Below are 21,614 nucleotides of genomic sequence, written 5' to 3' on the forward strand. Positions count from 1 at the left end.
TCTATCTATCTATCTATCTATCTATCTATCTATCTATCTATCTATCTATCTCTCTAGATATACTTACATACCCAAACATATAAGAATGACATATGGAAAAAATGATAAAATGAAAGGGTTTAGCTTCGTCTATAAAAGTATAGTTTTTATGCTTTGTTGGATCATCTCCTGCCCACCTAAATCTGACAACATTTCAAACTCCCAAATGATAAGGAAATTCTATAGGTAGTTATAAAGCAAAACAGCAGCTGACATCTTAAATGCAGGTAGATTGATGGTGCTTCCTCTCCCGTACTTTAAACTCCAATACTATTTCCAGTGTATTGCTCCCAAATGACCATTTGAATATTTAAGCTGAAAATAATTTAGGCTGACTTTTAAAAAAGAGGGGCTTACTGCTTTGATTTTTTACCAAACATGTCTTAGAACTCTAATGTAAAACATCACCCTAGCCTTTTTTCAGCTAGTTTAGGTGATGGTTTTCAAGAAAAAAAAATATGAAAGAATACCTAAAAGTTGAAAGGCCCTTAGTCCTTTTACAGAGATTTAGTACTACAGGAAAAGAGGTCATTCAACAGCAGTATGGGTTGCCATAATTTCTATCCCAATTGTTTTCCAATCTGGCAGTGGGGAACAAGAATCAGTTTTATTTATTTAAAATTTTAGTATATGGTAATTTTACATCCTATCTTTATTTCTGGCACTTTTTCCTTTATACTGATGACCCCCATGAGACATCTTCACTTTGGAATCAGATGTCCTTAAGCAGCTACCAACCCATCATCCCCATCCCTGTCCTTCTTCCTCATTCCTCTTCCCCTCAATACATTTCCCTCCACTCCCAGATTTTGTGCATTTTCCCAAGGAAAAAAAATATGGATCATAAACTATGGCTGGGAAGGAAAAGTATTTACCTATAAGGGGGGATTATAAACAATTCTTTTGTTTATAAAAGGAATTCAGAAACAGCCCTGCCCAGCTTCTACCCTTCACTGTTATTGCCATGGGGAGCATCCTGAAACCTTGGAACTTTTAGAAAAGTCTCTGGGTTCAGAGAAGGAAAAGGAGAAGAAGCTGGGAAAATCAGTAATATCTTAGGAGAGCCGACCCAGAGAACAAGGTCCCAGGCTGTAGGCTGAGGCATGACTGCCCTTCCTATATGCTACCTCCCCATCTTCATTTTATATAGGTTGTCTATCTGGATATGGAAAAACAAGAGGGGACAGGATGGTAATCTTTCCCTCCTTCATATTTAGTAAAGCACATTGCTAGTGACTGAGTTTGAACGGCATAGTCAAGCCTGTTCAGTGTATTTGCAATAATAACTTTTCTTAACATGCAGATGTCAATAGTCCCGACAGAGGGCTTGAGAATCTGACCCCACACTATTAGAACCAGGCAGTATGCCAAAGGTTTAAGCCCAATTGTATCAGGTACAACAGTTTCACCAAACGCTATAAAGCTCATCTTGGAATAAAAAATCGTGTTAATAATCATCTTTAGGCGTTTTCTAGTCCTTAGAGAAGCACGAAGCAGTCTGTGAACTAGGGGAATAGATCCTTGCTTCAGAGAAGATAAGCACGGATTGGGGGTGGGGAGGGATTTATATCGAAACTCATGAGATTGTTCTTGGAGATCACTTTTCATCCTTAGATATTCAATCTCCAAAGTCTAGTCTACACGCTATTTTTTCCTTTCCCCAAAAGTCCTATAGTCTAATTATTTTTATTCTCCTCTTCCCCTTCCCCCAACATTGGGCTATAATTAAGGTGTCGTAGACTCAAGGAAGTGTCTGACTCAACAGCTCCTTCCATCTACTTCCTTTCTGTTCCCTTAAGGATACTCTGTACTGGTCCTGTCCCTGCATCTCCTCTTCCTTCTCTTACTCACTGTTCACTGCTCAGGTAATTTTACATCAGGCAATCTCTTATGTATACACAAGCACACACAGATATTCTTTAGACCCCCTTTTTTCCTTTTTTCTTTCATTTGTCTGCTTCTAGCCTAGTTATCTTAGGGAAATCTTTCTCCTCTCTCTTCCTCTGTTCTTATGAGCCAAAGAGAGATCACAATCATAGTCGATAAACCTGGGGAGTTCATGAAATACCTGCACTGAGGAAAAGAAAGCCACAATTTTAAAAGGTAAAATGTACAAAATAAAGAATTAGTGCCCTCTCAGCTCAAGTCCCCTTCAAAAAAGTCCACCAAAATCTCCACTTTCCTCCTCATCCTGTAATTAAGACTGCTTTTCTTCGAGTACTAGCATTCATAGTTTAGCAACAATCAGGGAGTGGAACAGCTTAGTTGAGGGCTGGACACTAGAGATAAGCATCAGAGACTCTTCACAGATCCAGTGGGCTTTCAGCCAGCTTTATAGTGCCTTGATTGCTAGTATACTTTGATCAAAAAAGCCCAAGTCTTGTGAGAGTTTTTAGGTGATAACATGAGAGACTCAGAAGGGGAAGGCAAAAATGAGTCCCAAGAAACTTGCAATGACTTGGCTGGGGGCAGTCCATGATTTTCTCTTCCTGTCATCTGTATTGTGTGTGATATTGGCTAACTTGCCCTTCGAAAGGGCAGTCAGTCTCATGTGGTTTCTTATGTGTACTTCATTCTGCTTACTACTTGGCAACCAGGACACACAGAATGCAACCAGAAATGAATGTGAATAGTGGTGATTTTCCCAATAGATTCAGATTCCGAGAAGCACATCTAATCCCCTGTCACTGAACTTTATGATATTGCTTGCTTGCAAATATATTTGTAACGATCTCCACCAATGAGAAGAATCTTGTACAGATGATTCGTCTCTTAGGATCTGAACACACAAGAGGGGATGAGAGGGAAAGGTTTCCCTCCTCTGTATTTAAAAGAACATAATGCTAGTGACTGAACTTGAAGGACACAGTTCTTGGATACAGTAGGCTGCTAAGGAATATTTATTAACTACTTACTTACTTGAAAATTAGAGGTTGCTTGTTTCAATGCAGAAAGTACTACTTGAGAGAAGGAATAAAGTTGATATGTAAAAACTAATGTGTTTATTATTTATAGCTAATTTTGTGTAGTGCCTGCTATGTGCTGGGCACTGTTAAGTGCTTTACAATAGTTATCTCATTTGAGCTTCACAACAACCCCGGTAAGTGAGTGCTATTATTGTTCCCATTTTACAGAAGAGGAAATTGAGGCAAATCGGGTTAAGTGACTTGCCTGAGGTCATATAAAGCTAATAAGTGTTGGAGGTCACATCTGAACTGACTGCAAGCCTGACACTTTATCTACTGCACCACCTAGCTGACCTTGAAAATATAATTTTTAATTTGATTCTTTTTTCTCTAAACTCTCAAAATAAAAAAGTCAAGGTGCAAAGTTAATTTACTCCTGCTAATTACTTAATAAGAAAACTCTCTCAACCAGATTCTTTCTTCTTTTTCTTTTTTGTTGTTGTTGATATGCTTTTTAAAGAGCTGATTTGCAAAGGTAGAAAGGCTCAGCAATTAAGCTTCTACAAGTATCCCTGCAGGGCAGCTTTATCTTCATTTGACAAACAGGTTTTTGGCTTAAAATGAAATTGTAAAATCTGGTCTCCAGCCCCATTTGATCATGAGTGCTTTTGATCACATTGGAAATATGAATAAAAACTAACAGGGAAATTAACACGTGGATCACCTTGTAAGTAAATTGAGACGTCCATTCCAGAGAAGCTATTAATTGGACAGTTTGAAATAAGCTTTTGATACCAGTAGACTGACAAAATCAAGCAGGACGTGTCAGAAAGAGAACGAGACTTGAGTCAGAAGACCCTGGGGATCAAGTCCTGGTTCAGGTACTTATTAGTTGAATGATTATAGACAAGAGCTAAAATTGAGTCATTGGAAAAGCCTGTTGGTTTCAAAACTTGGTTTCAAATCTTGATTCTGCCACCACCTGTGTGACCTTAGGCAAGTCATTCATCCTGTGTAATCTCAGTTCCCTCATCTACAAAATGGGAATGGTAATAGTGGCATTTCCTTAGAAGACTGTTGTATAGGGAAGTGTTTGTTTATTAAATATCCACAAAGGTCATTATGCTATCATGATTTTTATATGTTAGTTGAATTAAGTTTTTTTTTTAAAATGTAACTGATAATATAGGTAAAATTCAGAAGAGGAAGGTGAAACATTCGAACATAGGAGTGTAGCAATAAACTTGGAGTAAGAGAAAAGCATGATTCTTTCTCTTAAGGAATTTACAATCTAACTGGAGACAAAAAAAATAACACTGTGAAAAAAATAGTGATCAATATAAAATTATGTACAATTAAGTGCCTCATTGTGTGGTACAGAATGTAGAATACTTCAGGACAGTAAAGAATACTCCAGGAGTACAGAAAAGAGGGAAGATACTCAACATAGAACTGTGGAAGTGAGGGGGGGAAGGAAACAAGCATTTATCATGCTTGTGCTGTGTGCCAGACACTGCAGGAAGTGCTTTACAAATATTATCTCATTTGATTCTCACAGCAACCCTGGGAGGTAGATGCTATTATTTTCTCTATTTGACAATTGAGGAAACTGAGGCAGACAGAGGTTAAGAAGTTAAGCCCAGGATCACATAGCTAGCAAGCATCTAAGGCTGGATTTGAACTTGAGTCTTCCTGATTCCAGGTCCACTATGCCATCTACTGGATTTGAAGTGAGAAGACAAATTCAAACCAGGCTCTGCTATTAACTATCTAGTGACTTTAGGCATTGGTAAATAACAGGGTGGACTAAATAAATAAGGTTCTTTCTAGCTCGAAATTCTATGCTCAAATGAACATGGGCTAGAGAACTCAAGGGACACTTAAAGGGATGCCTCAAAGGATAGGCAACCATAGGGCCAAGGAAAGAGTATTCCAGGTGAATAGATGCCACTGGAAAGCAACATATCCAAAAATGGAACTCATCATCTTTCTCTCTTTGACACATCACCCCTACCCTAAAACCTCATCTCCTCCAAACTTCCTGCCGAGGCTAGCAATATCCTCCCACTTGCCCAGTTTTATCACCCTCCCCCTCGTTCCCAAACCCACAGCCAATTAATTTCTAAGTAGTGACAATTCTATCTTCACAACATCTGGTCCCTTTCTTCCACCCCTAAAGCCATCACCTCACAACAGGTACTGTCCCAGATGATTGGAATAGCCTTCTTATTGGTCTATAAACCTTCTGTCTCTCCTCCATCTAACCAGTCCTTCATCTAGCTGCAAAAATAGTCTTCTGAGGCACAAGTCTGTCCACATCATTTCCCATCTCAAAAACCAGCAGTAGCATCCTATTACCTCTTGAATAAAATACAGACTCCTTAGCTGGCATTCAACCTGGCCCCTACCTACCTTTCCACCTTAATTAACATGATTTCCCTTCAAGCATTCTATGTTTTATTCAATCATGCTACTATCTATCTGTTCCAACTCTGGCCTTAGTGAATTCTCAGAAGCTATCTTCCATACCAGAATTTACTCCTTTCTCATCTCTACCTTAAAGAATCCTCTTGCTTCAAGACACAGCTAAGTTACCCCCTCCTTCAAGAACTCTTTCCTTATCTCCACAATTGGTAGTACTCTCTCCCCTCTCAAATTACCATGCAATTCATTCATCTGTTTCCATGTTATATATCCCCTAGTAGAGTATAAGTTCCCTGAGGCAGGGAGGGTTTCATTCCTGCTTCTCTTGCTCCAGTGTATGGTACATGGTACATATCTAATAAATATTTGCTAAATTGGCTTTATCAACATGAGTGTATTAGACAGTGGATGTATGTGAGAAGGGATAGTGCTTAAACTCATTTATTGGAGAATAAAGAGTCTGATCTAGGGACACTAACATAGAGCTGACTGACATAAGCAAAATATACAGTAAACCTTAAAGGGCTGCAACATATCAGTCAGTGTTATTACATATAGCCTAGACCTTGCTATACAAACATCGCTCATTCCTTAGTCCTATGAGGGACATTCAAGGATACATGAGCTATTGAGCCCTAATCTAGGATTTAACCAGGAAAGGGTTCTGCCAAAAATAAATTATGATTTAAAGCAAGCTATCTGAACAATTTTTCCATACTATTTGTCCTATTTGGTCAGACCTATAAGCAAAACACCTTCTGTATCCTTCCTTGGGGAAATATTTTGGAACTTGATTTTATGAAATTCTCTTTAGCAACAAAAGGACAGACCTCTAAAAATAAAGGACATAGCCCTTTATTATGGAAAATTTAAATAAAAATAAGTGTCTTATTTTAACTCTAATTTTTTTCTGGCTTTAAACTAATAGGCAAGATTATTTTTTAAAAATCTAATCCTTCCACATGCTACTCTGTCCTTGAAGGGCTGAAGCATTTTGGATTCATTGGTTGAAATAAAAAATTAACCTGATTTTTGTAGATTTACATGATTATAGGAACCCTCTGGGTCCATAAATTCTAGATTTATGGTTTTTAATACCTGGTTATATACCTGACAAACCTCCACTAAGTAGTCACCCCTTCAACTACTTGGATGTCTCATTGGGTTGTGGTCTTGACAGCTGTGCTATCCCAGGATAAGCTCTGGAGGTCCTTCCAAGACAGCTGGGCTTTATCTTTGGGCTAGGCCATGCATTGATTCCTTGAAGACCAGTCTAGGTAAATTGACTTACATGCGCCTTATGTCTGTAGGGAAACATTTAGATCTGTAACCAAGCTGAACATAAAAGGTCTTAAAACTGGAAGGGGTCTTGGAAGTCTTCTACTTCCATCTTCAACCAACTCAGGAAGGAATTTCTCTAAAACATCACTGACAGGAAGTCATCCAAATCTCTGCTTGGCTACCTCCAGGGTGCCTGCAGGATTTCATATTAGTTTCCATTTCTGCAGGAAAAAGGTTTTCTTGGTCTGGTCATCTAATTTAGATTGTATTTCAAGGATTGAAGTGGACATTTTATATTTGTGTGTTTATGTCTTAAGGGCAGGGACCGTCTTTGCTTCTTTTTGCATCCCAATTACTGAGCATAGAGCCTGAAATATAGTAGACACTAAATAAATGTTTATTGATTGATTCTGTCATTCAATGTATTCAGATTTGTGTCATCTGAAAATTTGAAAAGGAAGGAAGGAAAGAAACCTGCACGTATTAAGCACCAAAGTACCCTATGTGCCAGACAGTGTACTAAATGCTTTACAAATATTATCTCCTTTGATCCTCATAACAACCCTGGGAGAAAAGTGCTATTATAATCCCTATTTTACAGATGAGCAAACTGAGGCAGAGAAAGGTTACCTGGGGTCACTGGATTTGAACTCATGTATTTCTGACTCTAGGCCCAGGGCTCTATCCACTGTGCTACCTAGGTGATTTCTATTTCTTCATATAAGCTGTTGACAAAAGTATCATGATAAGTGTCATCAAAATGTCATTTTCAAAAAGAACTATCCAAAAATTGAGTTGGGATGCCTTAGGAAGTAGTGGGTTCCTCCTCACTGGAGGTCTTCAAGGAAAGGTTGATTGACCTCTTGTTGGGATTCTCATTCATGCACAGATTGACATAGATGGCCTTAGAGGTCTCTTTTTATATTATATTTTATTTATCTCTATTTATTTATTTATTAGAGGTCTCTATTTATTATTAAAAAAATTTATTTTTATTTATTTATTTATTTTATTTAGACCTTTTGTGATTCTGTTACACTGAACAAGATCGAGCTGAGAGCCCAGCTTGGTGACTATCTTTGGGTATGCTATTTTCATAATTCACTATCTGGGACACATAAAAATGTTTTCGATGGTTCTTCAGCTTGCCTTGCTAAACCCACATTTCCGATCCCAGTAGAAACATTTCCTTTTATTTTAATTATGAAAACTAAGAAGAAATATTTAAAATTCTCTCCATCCTATTTATGAGTTAACATTTACATAGTGCTTTAAAGTTTTCAAAGAGCTTCATAAATATTACCATATTTTATCTTCACAACAATCCAGGGTGGTGGGTTATAATTAATTAGCTCCATTTTACAGAAAGGCTATTCTTATCCTCATTTTACAGATGAGGACACTGAGGCAGACAGAGGTAAGTAACTTGCTCAGGGTCACATAACTAGTAAGTGTCTGAGGCTGGATTTGAATTCAAGTCTTCCTGACTCCAGGCTCTATCCAGTGCTCTATCCAGTGTATCACCTAGCTGCCCTGTCCACAAAGATGTTGGGTTAAAAAAAAAATTCATTGACCAAAAGAGGAAAAACTGGAAGTCAGTTACTTCCTTTTAAGTATAATTCTTCCTCGTTACAAACATTTGTGGAATTAACTTGTGTTTGCTTTTTAACATCATTTAAAATAGAAAAAAGTATAGAAGGCAAGACCATGTCTATGTCAAAATTATGTCCCGACTGCCTCAACTCCAGTGACTGGGAATATCTTCTTCAGCAAAAGTTCTGATTTCCCTAAAAACATTTTTGCTATTGTTGTTATTGTTGGCTATAAATGTAGATCTTAAAAATCAGTGTTAAAGTTACTGGTCCAGTTTTTATTTGATTTGTTTCTAAAAGTGCCCAAAATGGAACCTACTTCATCCACTCCCTGGAAACACCAGTCCCTATTCAGTGAAAGCAAATTTGGGAGTGGAACACTAATAACAGAAATAAAATATCTTCCAATGTAGTTTTGTCTTCTAAGACATGGTCTGTCTGCTATACCACTTATACTATTCTTACCTGCCTTCTCAGAGAAACATATTATTCTGACAGGTTAACATTCATGTCACACTTCTCCCCAAAATGGGATTATTCCATTGCTCCACCAAGTGTTCTTACTAGGATGTAAGGCCCCTTTGTTGTAGCTGGAGCACATATACACTTTTCTCTTTCCTGAGATGACATAGCAGGTGTCAACAAAATTGAAATCCTGTATACAGGTAACAAATCTTCCATATAAAAAGTATTGGAGTAAATTCTTGAAGTCTGGTAATATTTATATTCTTCACTCAGCTTAGGAAAAAAATGAGTTCAAACACAATTAAGTTGTGCTGACACCATTTTTAGAAACATACAGGAAAATCACTAAAAAATGTCATAAACGAAGGTGGAAATCAAAACATAAATTCACAAATTGAAAATGGCCACTTTGATCCTTGAAATACAATTTAAATTTGATGACCAGGACAAGAAAATGGGACACATTCCTTTGTCTTGCAGGAATCTGCAAGGAAATTGCATATTTCCTTTATAAAAAGAAAACACATAAAGACTTCATAAGGACATACTTGGGGGGTTTTTAAGTGGCACAGTTTCAGGTTAAAGGTTTCTCTAAATCTCTGCTGCTTCCCAATATGTTTACATTTAAGAGAAAAATCACAACTTAACATGCAAAGCTCTTGTGCTTTCAGGGGCAGTATGATGTAGTTCTACTACAAATAACTTAGATCTGAATCCCAGCTCTGCCACTAAACTACCTCTATGACCTTGGGCAAGTCATTTATTCTCTATGTGCCTCAGTTTCCTCAACTGTAAAATGAAGAGGCTGGACTGGATGACTTTTAAGTTTCCTTCCAACTCTATATTTGGGACTCTACCATCCAATGGAGATCTGCATTGATCTCTGCTGTTTTGTATTCAAATGTTGGTTGTCTCAAGGATATTTTTTCTATCACTGTTTCCTGGAAATAATGCATTTTTAAAATTACATGATAATTTTTCTTCTATATCTACTCATATCTGAAACATAAAGTGAAGGTCTCATAACTATCTGAACCTGTGAGAGGATAGAAGTTAACTAGAAAAACACAGGAATAGACAGGTAACTAACTAACCAATGAGTGTGGGTAAGTTGCTGCATCGACAAAAATGTACCACTTGCCTGGGTGGAGAACATTTATTTCACTGAGAAATTGAGCAATATATTAAAAAAAGGGGGCTCCCCGAGTTCAAATATGAAAACATTTTGAAGGAAAGGGACATTCTGAAGTCTATTTGCCTATTCCTCATGAATTAGAAATTCAACATATATATGGACTTTGCCCAAAAGAGAATAAAGTACATTTCTCCCCCTGTCTCTGATGAATTAGAAATTAAATGTCTTTTATGGATTTTACCTAAAAGACAAATAAGTTTTTAAAATGATCAGCCTCCATGACAGCTAAAAAAGGATTCTTTGGCTACTCTGTGGAAAAGCCTGGGTGCTGACAAAAGAAGCCGAAATTGAAAAGCTGACCCGTTTTTTAGCACTAGGCAGATTCTACTTTGTTTTGATCTACTGGGACTTCTGTAACATGACCCAGAGGATCAGAGACTTAACAGGGAGTTGGGGGGCCAGGCTAGGTTCACGGAATTACAAGGGACCAGCACGTGAGCTCTGAGGGAGACAGATTCAGCACAACTCCCTAGTTCAGTTTTTGGAGGTTTGTGAGGAATCTCCCAAATGATACACACGCTTCTGACTTGGAGTCTGTAAGGCTTGAGAACGATTTTTCTGGACAACAGATCTCCAACCTACGAAGCTAGAATACGCTCTCAAGGAAACCAGTGGCAGCTTCTTCAGAGAGGCAAGGTTGACTACTCTGTATAAGTAAACACATACGTATATATACGTATATGTATACACATGAGTGTATATCATTCATATGTACATATATACATAATGGAGAGGGAGAGGCAGATTAATGATTATCAGTTGTTTTGTGCATAGATTCAACAAGTAAAAACAACACAGCAGAATCTATGCTATATATATATATATACACACACATATACATACATATATACACATATATATGTATGTATATGTGTGTGTGTGTGAGTGTGTGTGTGTGTGTGTGTGTGTGTATCACTGTCCTCAAAACCAAGAAGATCTCATTTCAAGCCCCACCTCTTGACACAGACTGGCTGGTTGACCCTAGGCAAGTAATTTAATCTCTCAGGGCTCTAGGCAATTATCTAAGACTCTTAAATTTCAGAGAAAGTGCTGATTTGCATTGGGAGGAGTTTTCCTCAAGCTGGAGTTCCAACTGCTAATGAAATCACAGGTCCAGTCCCTATTCCCTATTCAACAAGCCTGAAAGTAAAAATTTCTTGTTATCTGGATATGGTATGAATTAACAGTGGTTTTAATCAACAATCACCTACTATATGCCAGGCTCTGGAGATAGAAATAGAGAGCCTGCCAAAACCTTTCAAAATAATGTGTTTCAAACCTTCACTCATCAAAGAGTGAAGAGGGAGAATTATTTTCCTAATTCAGATTGATGAATAAACAACCTTCCTTAAAAATGGAGAATGAATCTAATGTTTCCTGTAACAAGAAGAAATTTAGGATGTATTTTTCTTATCTCCATAAATGGCAAAGTAGATCCATCATCTACTACTCCTTTATGCTACAGACTTCGCTTTACTTCTCACATAAAATAGCAGGAAAACTCTCTACATCCCGCAAAACACCTACTACCAGTTTTCAAACTCCTTGCTGGAATTATGTTCCTATATTTTTATGTAGTCTCTTCCTAAAAAGGTTTACCATATGGTTTTAGACATGTTTTCTATTGGCCAAATACACATAGACACATATAGGTATACATCAATTATTTTCATAGTTATTCACAATTAACATATCTTCTTACTCATACCTGAAAGAATAACAAAGGAACTCACCATTTTCCCATCCATCCCTGGAGTGCCAGACGCTCCAATAGAACCCTAATAGGAAAAATATATTTGGCTTAGGTTGATATTTAGACTATAAAATACTTTCATACTAAATTTAAATGTTTTGTATCATGTCCTACCAAATGGCCTGTTCTAATGCCTCCCCATAGCATATTTCTTAGGGAATTTAACTAATGTCAAAGAATCACTACAATGAGTAAGCCAAAAAAAAAAAAAAAAAAAATTCTATCCACATAGGCCAAACCAAATGGATGAAGAATGTCTATTACCAAGATTTTTTGGTTGGACTTGAAAGCCTTTCCAACAGAATGTGTAACTGAGATGGACAATATATATGGTCAAGGAGTTGGGTCCAACTGTGAAAGTGAGGTGAGTAGGCTAGATTGCTTTCAGGAAAATGCGATGGACCCCAAGCTTCCCATAACAGTAAAAGCCCCCCTTTTTTCAATACAACTATATCGAAACTGTGGTTATCATATAGCAATGAGAACTCAACTCTATTGTCCCTGAAGAACTTAAGATCACATAGAAGGTAACAGAAAAGTGTATGGTGAGTGTGAGCAGGCTCTAATATATAACCATTGAGGAATCCTGAAGAACAGGGTTAAAAGATATCATCAGAGAATTGTATGAAAGAAAGAGAAGATGGATTGGTCATGCAGCAAGAGTGAGGGATGACAGGTGGATATTCAGAACACTTTGCCAGTTGAGACACTCTTGTGCACTCTTGCGAGGTTCAGAGAAAAGGAAAAAAGCCTCTAACACAGTGGGTCAAGCCCTTGTGGTGAACTCTGAGAACATGGATAAGAATCATACAGGAGGACTGGCATTAATGGATTGAAATCTGCATTGTGGGAGGGAACTCAAGAATAGATAAGATCCATTTTAGTATATATTCTCATGATGGATGACAATGAAATTTACACATTTTGAATATAACATCTCAGCAGCCCTTGTGGTTTCTTAGGACATAGAAATGGTACCTAAGAAAATGAAGCAAGGAATCTGGTTAACTATTTTTTAGAAGAAATCTAGTCAAGAAGCAACACAAATGTAAAGGCATCAAGGGATCAGTTCTCCAAGATATATTTTGATGGAAAGAATAATAAAAAGGAAAGCACCATGTGGTAAAATTACCCCCAAAAATGCTTACCAAGAAAACCACTACTAAACCATGTGTACTTTGTCATCTGTATAGAATCATAATGAGAGCAGTCTGTATGAATCTCAAAGGTCTTCTTGATAAAAACATGATATAGGATGACTCTAAAACATTTTCAAAGTAAAAAAAATTGATTAATAGATAGAGAATGCAAAATTCTGTTTTATTTATTGTTGTGGGTTTTTTTTTAACTTCACAATACAGCAAAATAAAGCCTTAAAGTATGTCTTCCAAAAAGGTGCCTCCTCTCAAGATGTTAAGATCACCCCAGATTCCTTGATACCACAGAGATATTGTTGCTCAACAATTCTTTGATGAACAATATCAAGTGAAACATGGGACATATTCACCAAAGTTGTCCACCATTGTCATAGAAAAAGTCTTACTTAGAATCCAAATGGTTGAGGGATTCCCTCTAAATGGCCAGGTTTTTCAGATGTTCTTGTTTTTCAAATGCATTGAGATGATTATATCCTACTTCAGGGTCTTCTTAATTAGATCCATGAGCCCCTCCTTTGAGTTATTCCAAAGAGATAGGTCTAACAATCCACACAGCAAAAATCAAGTGAGTAAACAATGCAAACCGCCAAGGCTTGAGCTAGAGTTCGATGGGCAACCTGATGAATTAACCTTCTGTATACACATTCCAAAGGAGTGCTGATGGATAATGTCAGGCTCAGAATTAAATAGGAGTAGATCAGACTGGACTGCATTTGGGAAATTGCACTATACTTTAAGATCCCAGATTTTCTTTATCACCAAAGACCATCTTTTTTCTTTCTTTGTAATGACAGTTATTCTAGAAGAAGACGAAGGAGGAGGAGGAGGAGGAGGAGGAGGAAATCATTCAATGGAAGAGGACCACTCAATCAACCCCATTTTAGGGTTGTCTTGGTAAGGGTACTGAAATAGTTTGCCATTTCCTTCTCTTGCCCATTTTACAGACGAGGAATGGAGTCAAACAGGGTTAAGTGACTTGCCATAAAGATACATGGAGATAAATTTTAAAAGGCAAAAACTCCTGCACTAATATGGCATCAACTCCACTATTTCAATGGGGTTTTCTTTTCTTCTTGGTGAGTTTTCTTTTCCACCTCTATGAAATCTCTAAACCTAGGGCTACTTATTTCCCATGTCATCTTTTGGCCAATGCAAGATCATGTAATGATACTTTTCATGCTTCCTTAGAAACTAGAAAATTAAAATCAAATACTGTTTTTATTCTCCACGAGTCAAGCACACTAATCCTGTTAAATTTAATATGTGATCCTAATAAAACAATTCATAACTTAGATCGAAATCCAAATGTTCCAGCTGGTGACACTGATCTATCCGTAGTACTTGCAGGAGATGTCGGCAACGTGTAGAAAAATTTAACAAAAACAACTCTTTTAAGATGCATGAGTTTCAGTTACATGAAACAGAAGGTAACAAAAATAAACTCTGTCCCATCCTGAAACCAATAAAAAGGCAAGAGAGAAAGAAGAATTAAGAAGAACATGAGAATTGAAAGATATTTGGTGGGGGAGGGAAGCAAATAATTGTATGATATTAAAATTCTCAGTATTCACAGTAACTTTTTCTCTGGATTTACAAAGACCAAAACTAGATGTCAGTATTTAGACCAGGTGAATATATATCGAGTTTTGAAGTGGTAATGTGTCAGAGGGCAAGAAATAGAGCCATTAAATGTTGCCCAAAGCAAAGCTATGGCATCTAGTCAGGCACAGAAAGACATTAAGAAATATTTTCAGACATTCCTTTCACTTCCCCTCTCAGAGTACACCTTCCTTCCTAGGCTGTGGGTAAGCCATGTTTTAAATTCAGCACGTACATTCCTTTCCTGGCACCAGAAAACAAACAGATTTTTTTCTTAGCCTCTGTAAAATGTTAAGATGGTTTTATTTTAATTGAAAAGGATTTTATTAAAATATAACCTCTTTTGCCAAATGATTTGAAGATTTCTGAAGGCGAGTGATATAAAGAGTCACTTCCTCCGCTTACTGCTAATATTATGTGTGTTATTAATGGACTTCCTAAAGACTGAAGAAGTAATTTTGTCCCGGCAGTGGGTGGATTAGGGTAGCTTTACAATTTCACGCTGTGCCTACTGGAGGCATTATTGTTAAGGATGTGGTGTTCTGACATGAATTATCCTACAACTCATTAGCTTTTACTTTGGTTTGAAAGATTGTGTTTCGACAGATGACAAGTTGTTGTTTTTTTTAAAGGCTACATCTCTGGATGCAATATGAAATTTTAAAATCGAGAACAACTGCTTTTTTTATTTGTGCTGTTACCAGGGACTCTATTCAGCTTTCTTGAATACTTTTTTTGGACAGATATGTAACATTATCTTCTATACTGAAAAACATTTTTAATAATTGGGAATTAAGTGGTATTTGTGTAAGATGATGGCAAGGAGCCATTGATAAGCTTTCACTGGTTTGCTGAATGAGCTACTGATGTATTTAGTATTGTGTAATGATGCAATCCCTCAAACTCTTGGTTCACTCCACCAAACTGCAGCATTTAATCCTGGTGAGTATAAATAATGCCCAAAAGACTCAAAGAAAGTGAATTCTCCAGTTACCTTGGCAACAGGAAGACAGCCCTGAGCCACCTGTGCACAACCAGCCCAGCGCTATTTACTAACAACACCTACCTTCCTGGTTTCTTGTGGTCAGCATTTGGGTCATGTTGGCAACAGAGCATCCAAGTAAAGTCACAATCCATTTAATTTGAGCCTTTATCTCCCTCTTCACTTTTTTTTAAAAGCTTGACTTTGTAGTTTTACTAGTACTCAAAACCTTTTAACTCACAAGTTCCAAAGACAGACTGAAAATAGTCTAATATGGATTGCTTAAATTTCCTATAATGGGGGAAATTAGAAATCTTATGTATTTTGGGAAAACAAACTTGACAGTCTAAACTAATTGCTCCAATGTGGCTTACAGTAGCTAATTCTATTCACCTCACAGAGTTGCAATTTGGCACTAAGGAGCATAATTACTTTCACAGTATTATTGTTTATACTCTACCTTTTGTCCTGGAGGCCCCTGAGGTCCCTGAAAAGGGAAAACAATTCAATTAGCATAATAATATCACCAATTTAAGCTTAAGTGACCAATTAAAACTGTCCCATTCTATAAACCTTCCTATGCTGGACTGAATCCAGCTGATGCTTTGTGCATCAAGGGAAAGGAAAACTTTCAGCTGAAAATACACAATGGATCTTTTCTTCTCTTTTCTGAAATAGCATTAAGCATACGCAGTAGGATTCTGATTTCTCCCATTTCTTTTTCTTAAGTCTTTGCTATTCCAGTCCATCTGTTTCTTCAAATACCTGCAAACCTATAGTATCAATCTTACTTAGACAGCTAAAGATTTTCTTCAGTTAAAAGGCAACAGTGGTCCCAAACCAAAACAGTCATATTATATATTATTTCTGCAGTATACCTACACGATTTTGGTTGGCATATTTGCAAGGTAAAGAATAAAAAAACGCCAAAGTGAAGTATATTTTAGCTACTGACCTCCCCCATCCTCCCTTCAATCTGTTAGAAACTGTTCCAATTCGTCTCAACTACTAGTGCTTTCTGTTCTAAGGTCATCTTCCTTCTACTCTTTATTGATGCTGTAGAAATCTATTCACGTACACATTTTCTTCTCTATTAAAATGTAAGCTCCTTAAGTGGAGAGATTCCTTTTGTTTTTGACTTTCTTTGAACTGCCAATGCTTAGCTTACTGCCTAGCACATAGTAAGCACTTAATAAATGCTCATTAATTGGTTGATGTCTTGCTGAATTGTTGATGACTTGTTTCGGTAGAAGGGAATATGGGAAACCAGGAAAAGGAATAGAAGGTGTTATCCATTAAGTACACTTGGGCAGGTGAGTGAGGATATTCCTCCTCACCCACATCCCCCAGTAGAATATGTCACTTCTGGGATGTAGTAGTCATTATGGTGACAAAGTCAATGATAGTGTTCTGGATGATTTTATTTAATTAGAGAAGGAAGAGACTGCTTTGAGGTATCTTGCCAAGGATATTTGTAGGAAGGAATGCAAAAGCATACATGATAATCTTGCATATTTTTCTATGATTCGTAACATGCAACTTTTTAGAATTTTCCATTCTACCTTCTCAAAAATTTGTGTTTAGCAAAGTGGTAGATAAACCGTTTCCCCATCATTGCAACTACAAATCTCATCGGTCTTCAAGTTGACCAGACTCATGTCTTATTCTTATCTTACTCTTCAAAAGCTTTCTCAGATAGTAACATTAAACACAAGTTTATCAATAAAAGAAAATTTAGCTAATGAGGAAGTTAGGACCGATCTCATGCTTCATGTTTAGGAACATCTCAATCCTTGTTGCTATCTACTGACATCTGGAATGGTCTCCACCTTCCTTCATGACAAACACCTGTCCTACAGGCTGCTTCTCTATCCCAACCCATCATCATCATTAGTGATTTCAGTGTCCACTCTGGGGAACCTTCTAACACCTAGATTCTCAACTTCCTCAACTCCCATGACCTTCATCTTAAGCCATGCACAAGTATGGTCACCATATCTAGATCTCACCATTATGCAAAACAGATCCATCTCCAAGTTTATAAGCTCTGACATTCCTCTCTTTAACCATAATCTGCTGACTTTCCATTCTTCCCACGACTACATTCCTCCAAAACCTGCTTTTTAGGGACCATATTCCAGCCTTTTTTAGTTATGTCTGACTCTTTGTGACCCCATTTGGGGTTTTCTTGGTGAAGATACTGGAGTGGTTTGCCATTTTCTTCTCTAACTCATTTTATACTTTGGGGACCACAGTAACTTTATATAGCTTGATCTTTCCCTATTTCCCCACCCATGTTATGGTTTAATTTTCTTTCTTTCACATGTTCAATCTTACAGTAGGTAATTTCAATAAAATTTGTCCTCTACAACTGCATCCCTTACCCTTTGATTCTTCTGCTAGTTCTACATAGACAACACAAAATCCTGTCTGTCCCTTCACTTGCTTTCCTCTTTCCTATTTACAAAGTGCTGGTGGAAGAAGTAAAAAAAAATTATGATGACTATTGCAAATGTATATACTTGAACTTCAAAATGACCCTTCACTGCTGCATGGAAATCCTTTAATGCTTTCTGATTGAACTCTATCCCATCCCCAACTATAGCAGCTATTCCAAACCTTTTTCTTCTCTGCCTTTAAACACTCAATCTCTACCCTTTTTTTCTTAGAAGATGACCTCCATATCCATGTACTTTACAGTATTGTTTTGAGGAAAGTGCTTTGAAAACCTGAAAGAGTTATCTGAAAAGTGAACTATTATTTATTATGACTTTACTGAGTTGAACCTGACCAGATATATTAAAAAAAAGAGGTGACACCATTTTAAAGGTACTTGGGGACTGATTTTAAAGATGTCTCAGAGGTGACAATTCCATGAGAATGGAGAAAGATCATAGACAATGGTATGACCCAAAAAATGGTAACTGAGGAGATGCTAGCAAATACTGGCCTACAGGGCTACTTTTTCCTCTTTAAAAACTTTCTGAGAATTCTCTCTGCATATAGTCATTTAACTCTGTCTGCCTCAGTTTCCTTATTTGTAAAACGGGGATAATAACAGCACCTATCTTCCAGGGTTGTTGTGGGGATAAAATGGGATATTTCTAAAGAGCTTTGCAAACCTTAAGTGGCTATAAAAATGCTAGCTACTATTATTATATAATTATTAATAATTATTTAACTAATTATATAATTATATCACTACATAATTCTATAATAAACACAATTATGAAATACTTAATAAAATTACTATATTTAATATATCATCTAAATTATTTATTAGTAACTTATTCACCAAATATATAATATACAACATGGTAACTATATAATTAATATATCATGTAATATTAATCATATTTTCTATAAGTACTCATTAATAGTTATGATTTTGTAATATGATATGTTATGTAATTATGATCTATTATAGATGTATAATGCTTTACAATATAATTATAACATTACTATATTATTTTGAGGGCATCCTTAATGACAAGGAGAGGAAGGACAGTCTGGTTTTTGTTGTTATTTTTTTTTTTGTGAGGCAATCAGGGTTAAGTGACTTGCCCAGGGTCACAGAGCTAATAAGTGTCAAGTCTCTGAAGCCAGATTTGAACTCAGGTCCTCCTTACTCCAGGGCCTGTGCTCTACCAACAATCTGTTTTTGAAGATTATTTTCTTCAGTAGACCACATCTTTTTAGTAGCACAAATGACTGAAAGCTGTAAAAAAATAAAAAACCACATTGTACCTACTGGTTTGTTGATTATAAAAGCTGCTTCAAAGGCATGTGTGTGTGTGCATTTAAAATGCAAGACTCATGATAGATTTGCCCACAGCCAACTATGCCAGTGCTCTGCTGATTATCAGCTTCAAACCAAGTATAAAAAAAGCACACAAATGCTCACTATAGGTATTTAAGTGCATCATGGGGGCTGCCCTGTGAAAGTCCAAGTAAAAGGGGGATTTTAGGTCAATTGAGACGTACCCCACAAGTTCCTCTTTACACATGATGTTGCAGTGACCACATCAAGCCCTGGAACACTATAGGATCTTCACAAAGAGATTTATGGTCACTCAAAAGTCTAATCATGGACATTGGAAAAAATGAAGAGAATGAAGAATATTTTCTCAAGTTGGATGGATAGTCCATTGGGTTATTCTCCAGTACATATGTGATAGACAGATGCTGTAGATGGAAGGTGATCCAGGCTCTAAATTGAATAGGAAGAGTGAACTTGGATGGGTTGCTTTTGGGAAACTGTAGTGTACATTGGGGATACAAAGAAAGGTGAAACCAGTCCCTCCCATCAGGAATTCATATTTGAATGGTCATATCAGAATTGATCCTTTCATAATTCACCATTTTCCTGTTATTTTTCCTTTTGTACCGCCTGCTCTATCAATAAAGAACCATACATCATCTTTACGTGAGATTTTCATGAATTGGATTCTAATTTGAAAAGTAGTAGGTGGGCAGGGGTCAACCGTCACTTTCCATTTAAGGATGTTGTAACTTGGAGTCAGGAAGATAAAAGAATTGCTTAAAACCATTCAGATAGTCACGAATGAACCTGAAAATGAAGCTCAGATCTTTGGTCCTTTCTATTAATTAGACATAATGTTTTAGTTTTTATTTAAGTTGGTCTTACATCAGGGCATTGCTTAACATGTACCCGTCAATTTTAAGGAAAGTCAAGGTAAGTAGATTTTGTCAAGGAAATATGTAGGAATAAAGACTGAACTTCAGACGTTTGTTATTGTGTCCTTCCTTATTTCTGTAAAGGTTTCTAACAGGTCTTTTTCCTCTCAAAATGCTTTTTAGAGAGGAAATCACATATGAAAAATTACATGAATTTAGGTTTCAGACTGAGACTTTATTTATACAACTCAGGAAGTTCAGTTTCCCAGGGTAACCCTAACTTTGAAAATACACTATTCATTAAAATTAGGCCTTTCACATTACATGATTGTATAGCCCCTACCAAGTCAACATTTTATTTGAAAATAAGAGCATAAATGTAACACACTTCTGTCTAACAGAAGACTAGCACATCTGGAATTTTCTAGATGACTATGAAAAGAGAGATTTAGAAAGGCACAGGAGGGCTATACTGTACTCTGAAATTCATGACTGGTGTACATTGAAATATCTATCTCCATTAAAGTATATTTTAATAAGTATTTAATGAAAGGAAATTGAGGACCGTAGAGAGAATATAAGTATTCAATTTACTCAGAGGGTACCACTACCATTCATCTCAAAACCCAGCAAACAATGGGTAGGGAAGCTAGACACACCATGAGGCCTGAATTTGAATGCAAGACTCACTTTCCTCAACTTTAAAATTGTGAAAACAGTACTTGTCCTTTTTTATTCCACAGGGTTCCTGTAAGAACATTGCCTTGTATAGCACCCCCTTTGCTATGCATGATAGAGGTCCTTCCCTCTCTCTTCCCTCCTCTTCCTGAAGAACTCCATGGATTTATTAAAAAGTCAATCTCCCTTCCCCTGTGAAGGTATAAAGGACAACTGTCTGAACTCAGAAAGGTCAAAAGCCATGAGCTCATGAACTCCTAGACAAGATTGTGTCTGGGATGGAACCCTATACCAAGGAAAGAAGACACAAACTAGAGACGGATTCAGTTTTTGGAAAACCATCTTTGGAATTGATAAGACAGGATTTTTTTTAAAAAATTAAATTAAAATGATCTTGCTTCTCCCATTTTATCTTATTCCTTAAAGAAGATGCTGAGTTTATGAATGATGAACTTTAGAATAGCTACTGTGAAGGTCTGTAAGGCAAATTCTGGTCATGTGAGTCGGTGGGAGCTGTTATTCCTCTACAGAGGAAGTGTGACATCATGGAGAGGAGGTGGCCTCAGAATCAGGAAGACCTGGATTCAGGTCTCACTTCTAACTGGCTGTATGATTCTGAACAAGTCACTTAATCTTTGAGTATTCTAGGCAACTCTCTAAAATTCTAAGGTGAAAGAGAGGGTGCCAACCTGAACTAGTAAAGGGAGTTTCTTTACCTAGCAATTCCCTACGTCAGTGAAGTCATAGGTCTAGTCCTATTTCTCTCCAATGATGAAGAGAACACCTCTCCAATGATGAAGAGAACACCTCTCCATGACTGCCCATCCTATATAATTACTGTCCACATCCTCTTACACACCAAAAGAAGATGCTCACCAAATGAACCAGAAGGTCTTCCTCTTTTT

At 36.9% G+C, this 21,614-nt stretch overlaps 1 protein-coding gene across 8 annotated transcripts in view; it reads right to left on the reverse strand.

Moving 5' to 3' along the window:
- COL25A1 (collagen type XXV alpha 1 chain) overlaps positions 1-21,614 on the reverse strand; it is a 556,443-nt gene that overhangs the window by 116,189 nt on the left and 418,640 nt on the right. For all 8 annotated transcript variants that reach the window (XM_027837340.1, XM_027837336.1, XM_027837339.1 and 5 more), the window contains exons 11-12: positions 15,854-15,880; positions 11,636-11,680 (exon numbers count right to left, since the gene is read on the reverse strand). In XM_027837340.1, coding sequence (XP_027693141.1) covers positions 11,636-11,680; positions 15,854-15,880 — 72 coding nt within the window. The remainder of the gene's footprint in view (positions 1-11,635; positions 11,681-15,853; positions 15,881-21,614) is intronic.

This window comes from Vombatus ursinus, unplaced genomic scaffold, assembly GCF_900497805.2.
Source record: "Vombatus ursinus unplaced genomic scaffold, bare-nosed wombat genome assembly UNPS02014821.1, whole genome shotgun sequence".
NCBI classification, from domain to species: Eukaryota; Metazoa; Chordata; class Mammalia; order Diprotodontia; family Vombatidae; genus Vombatus; species Vombatus ursinus.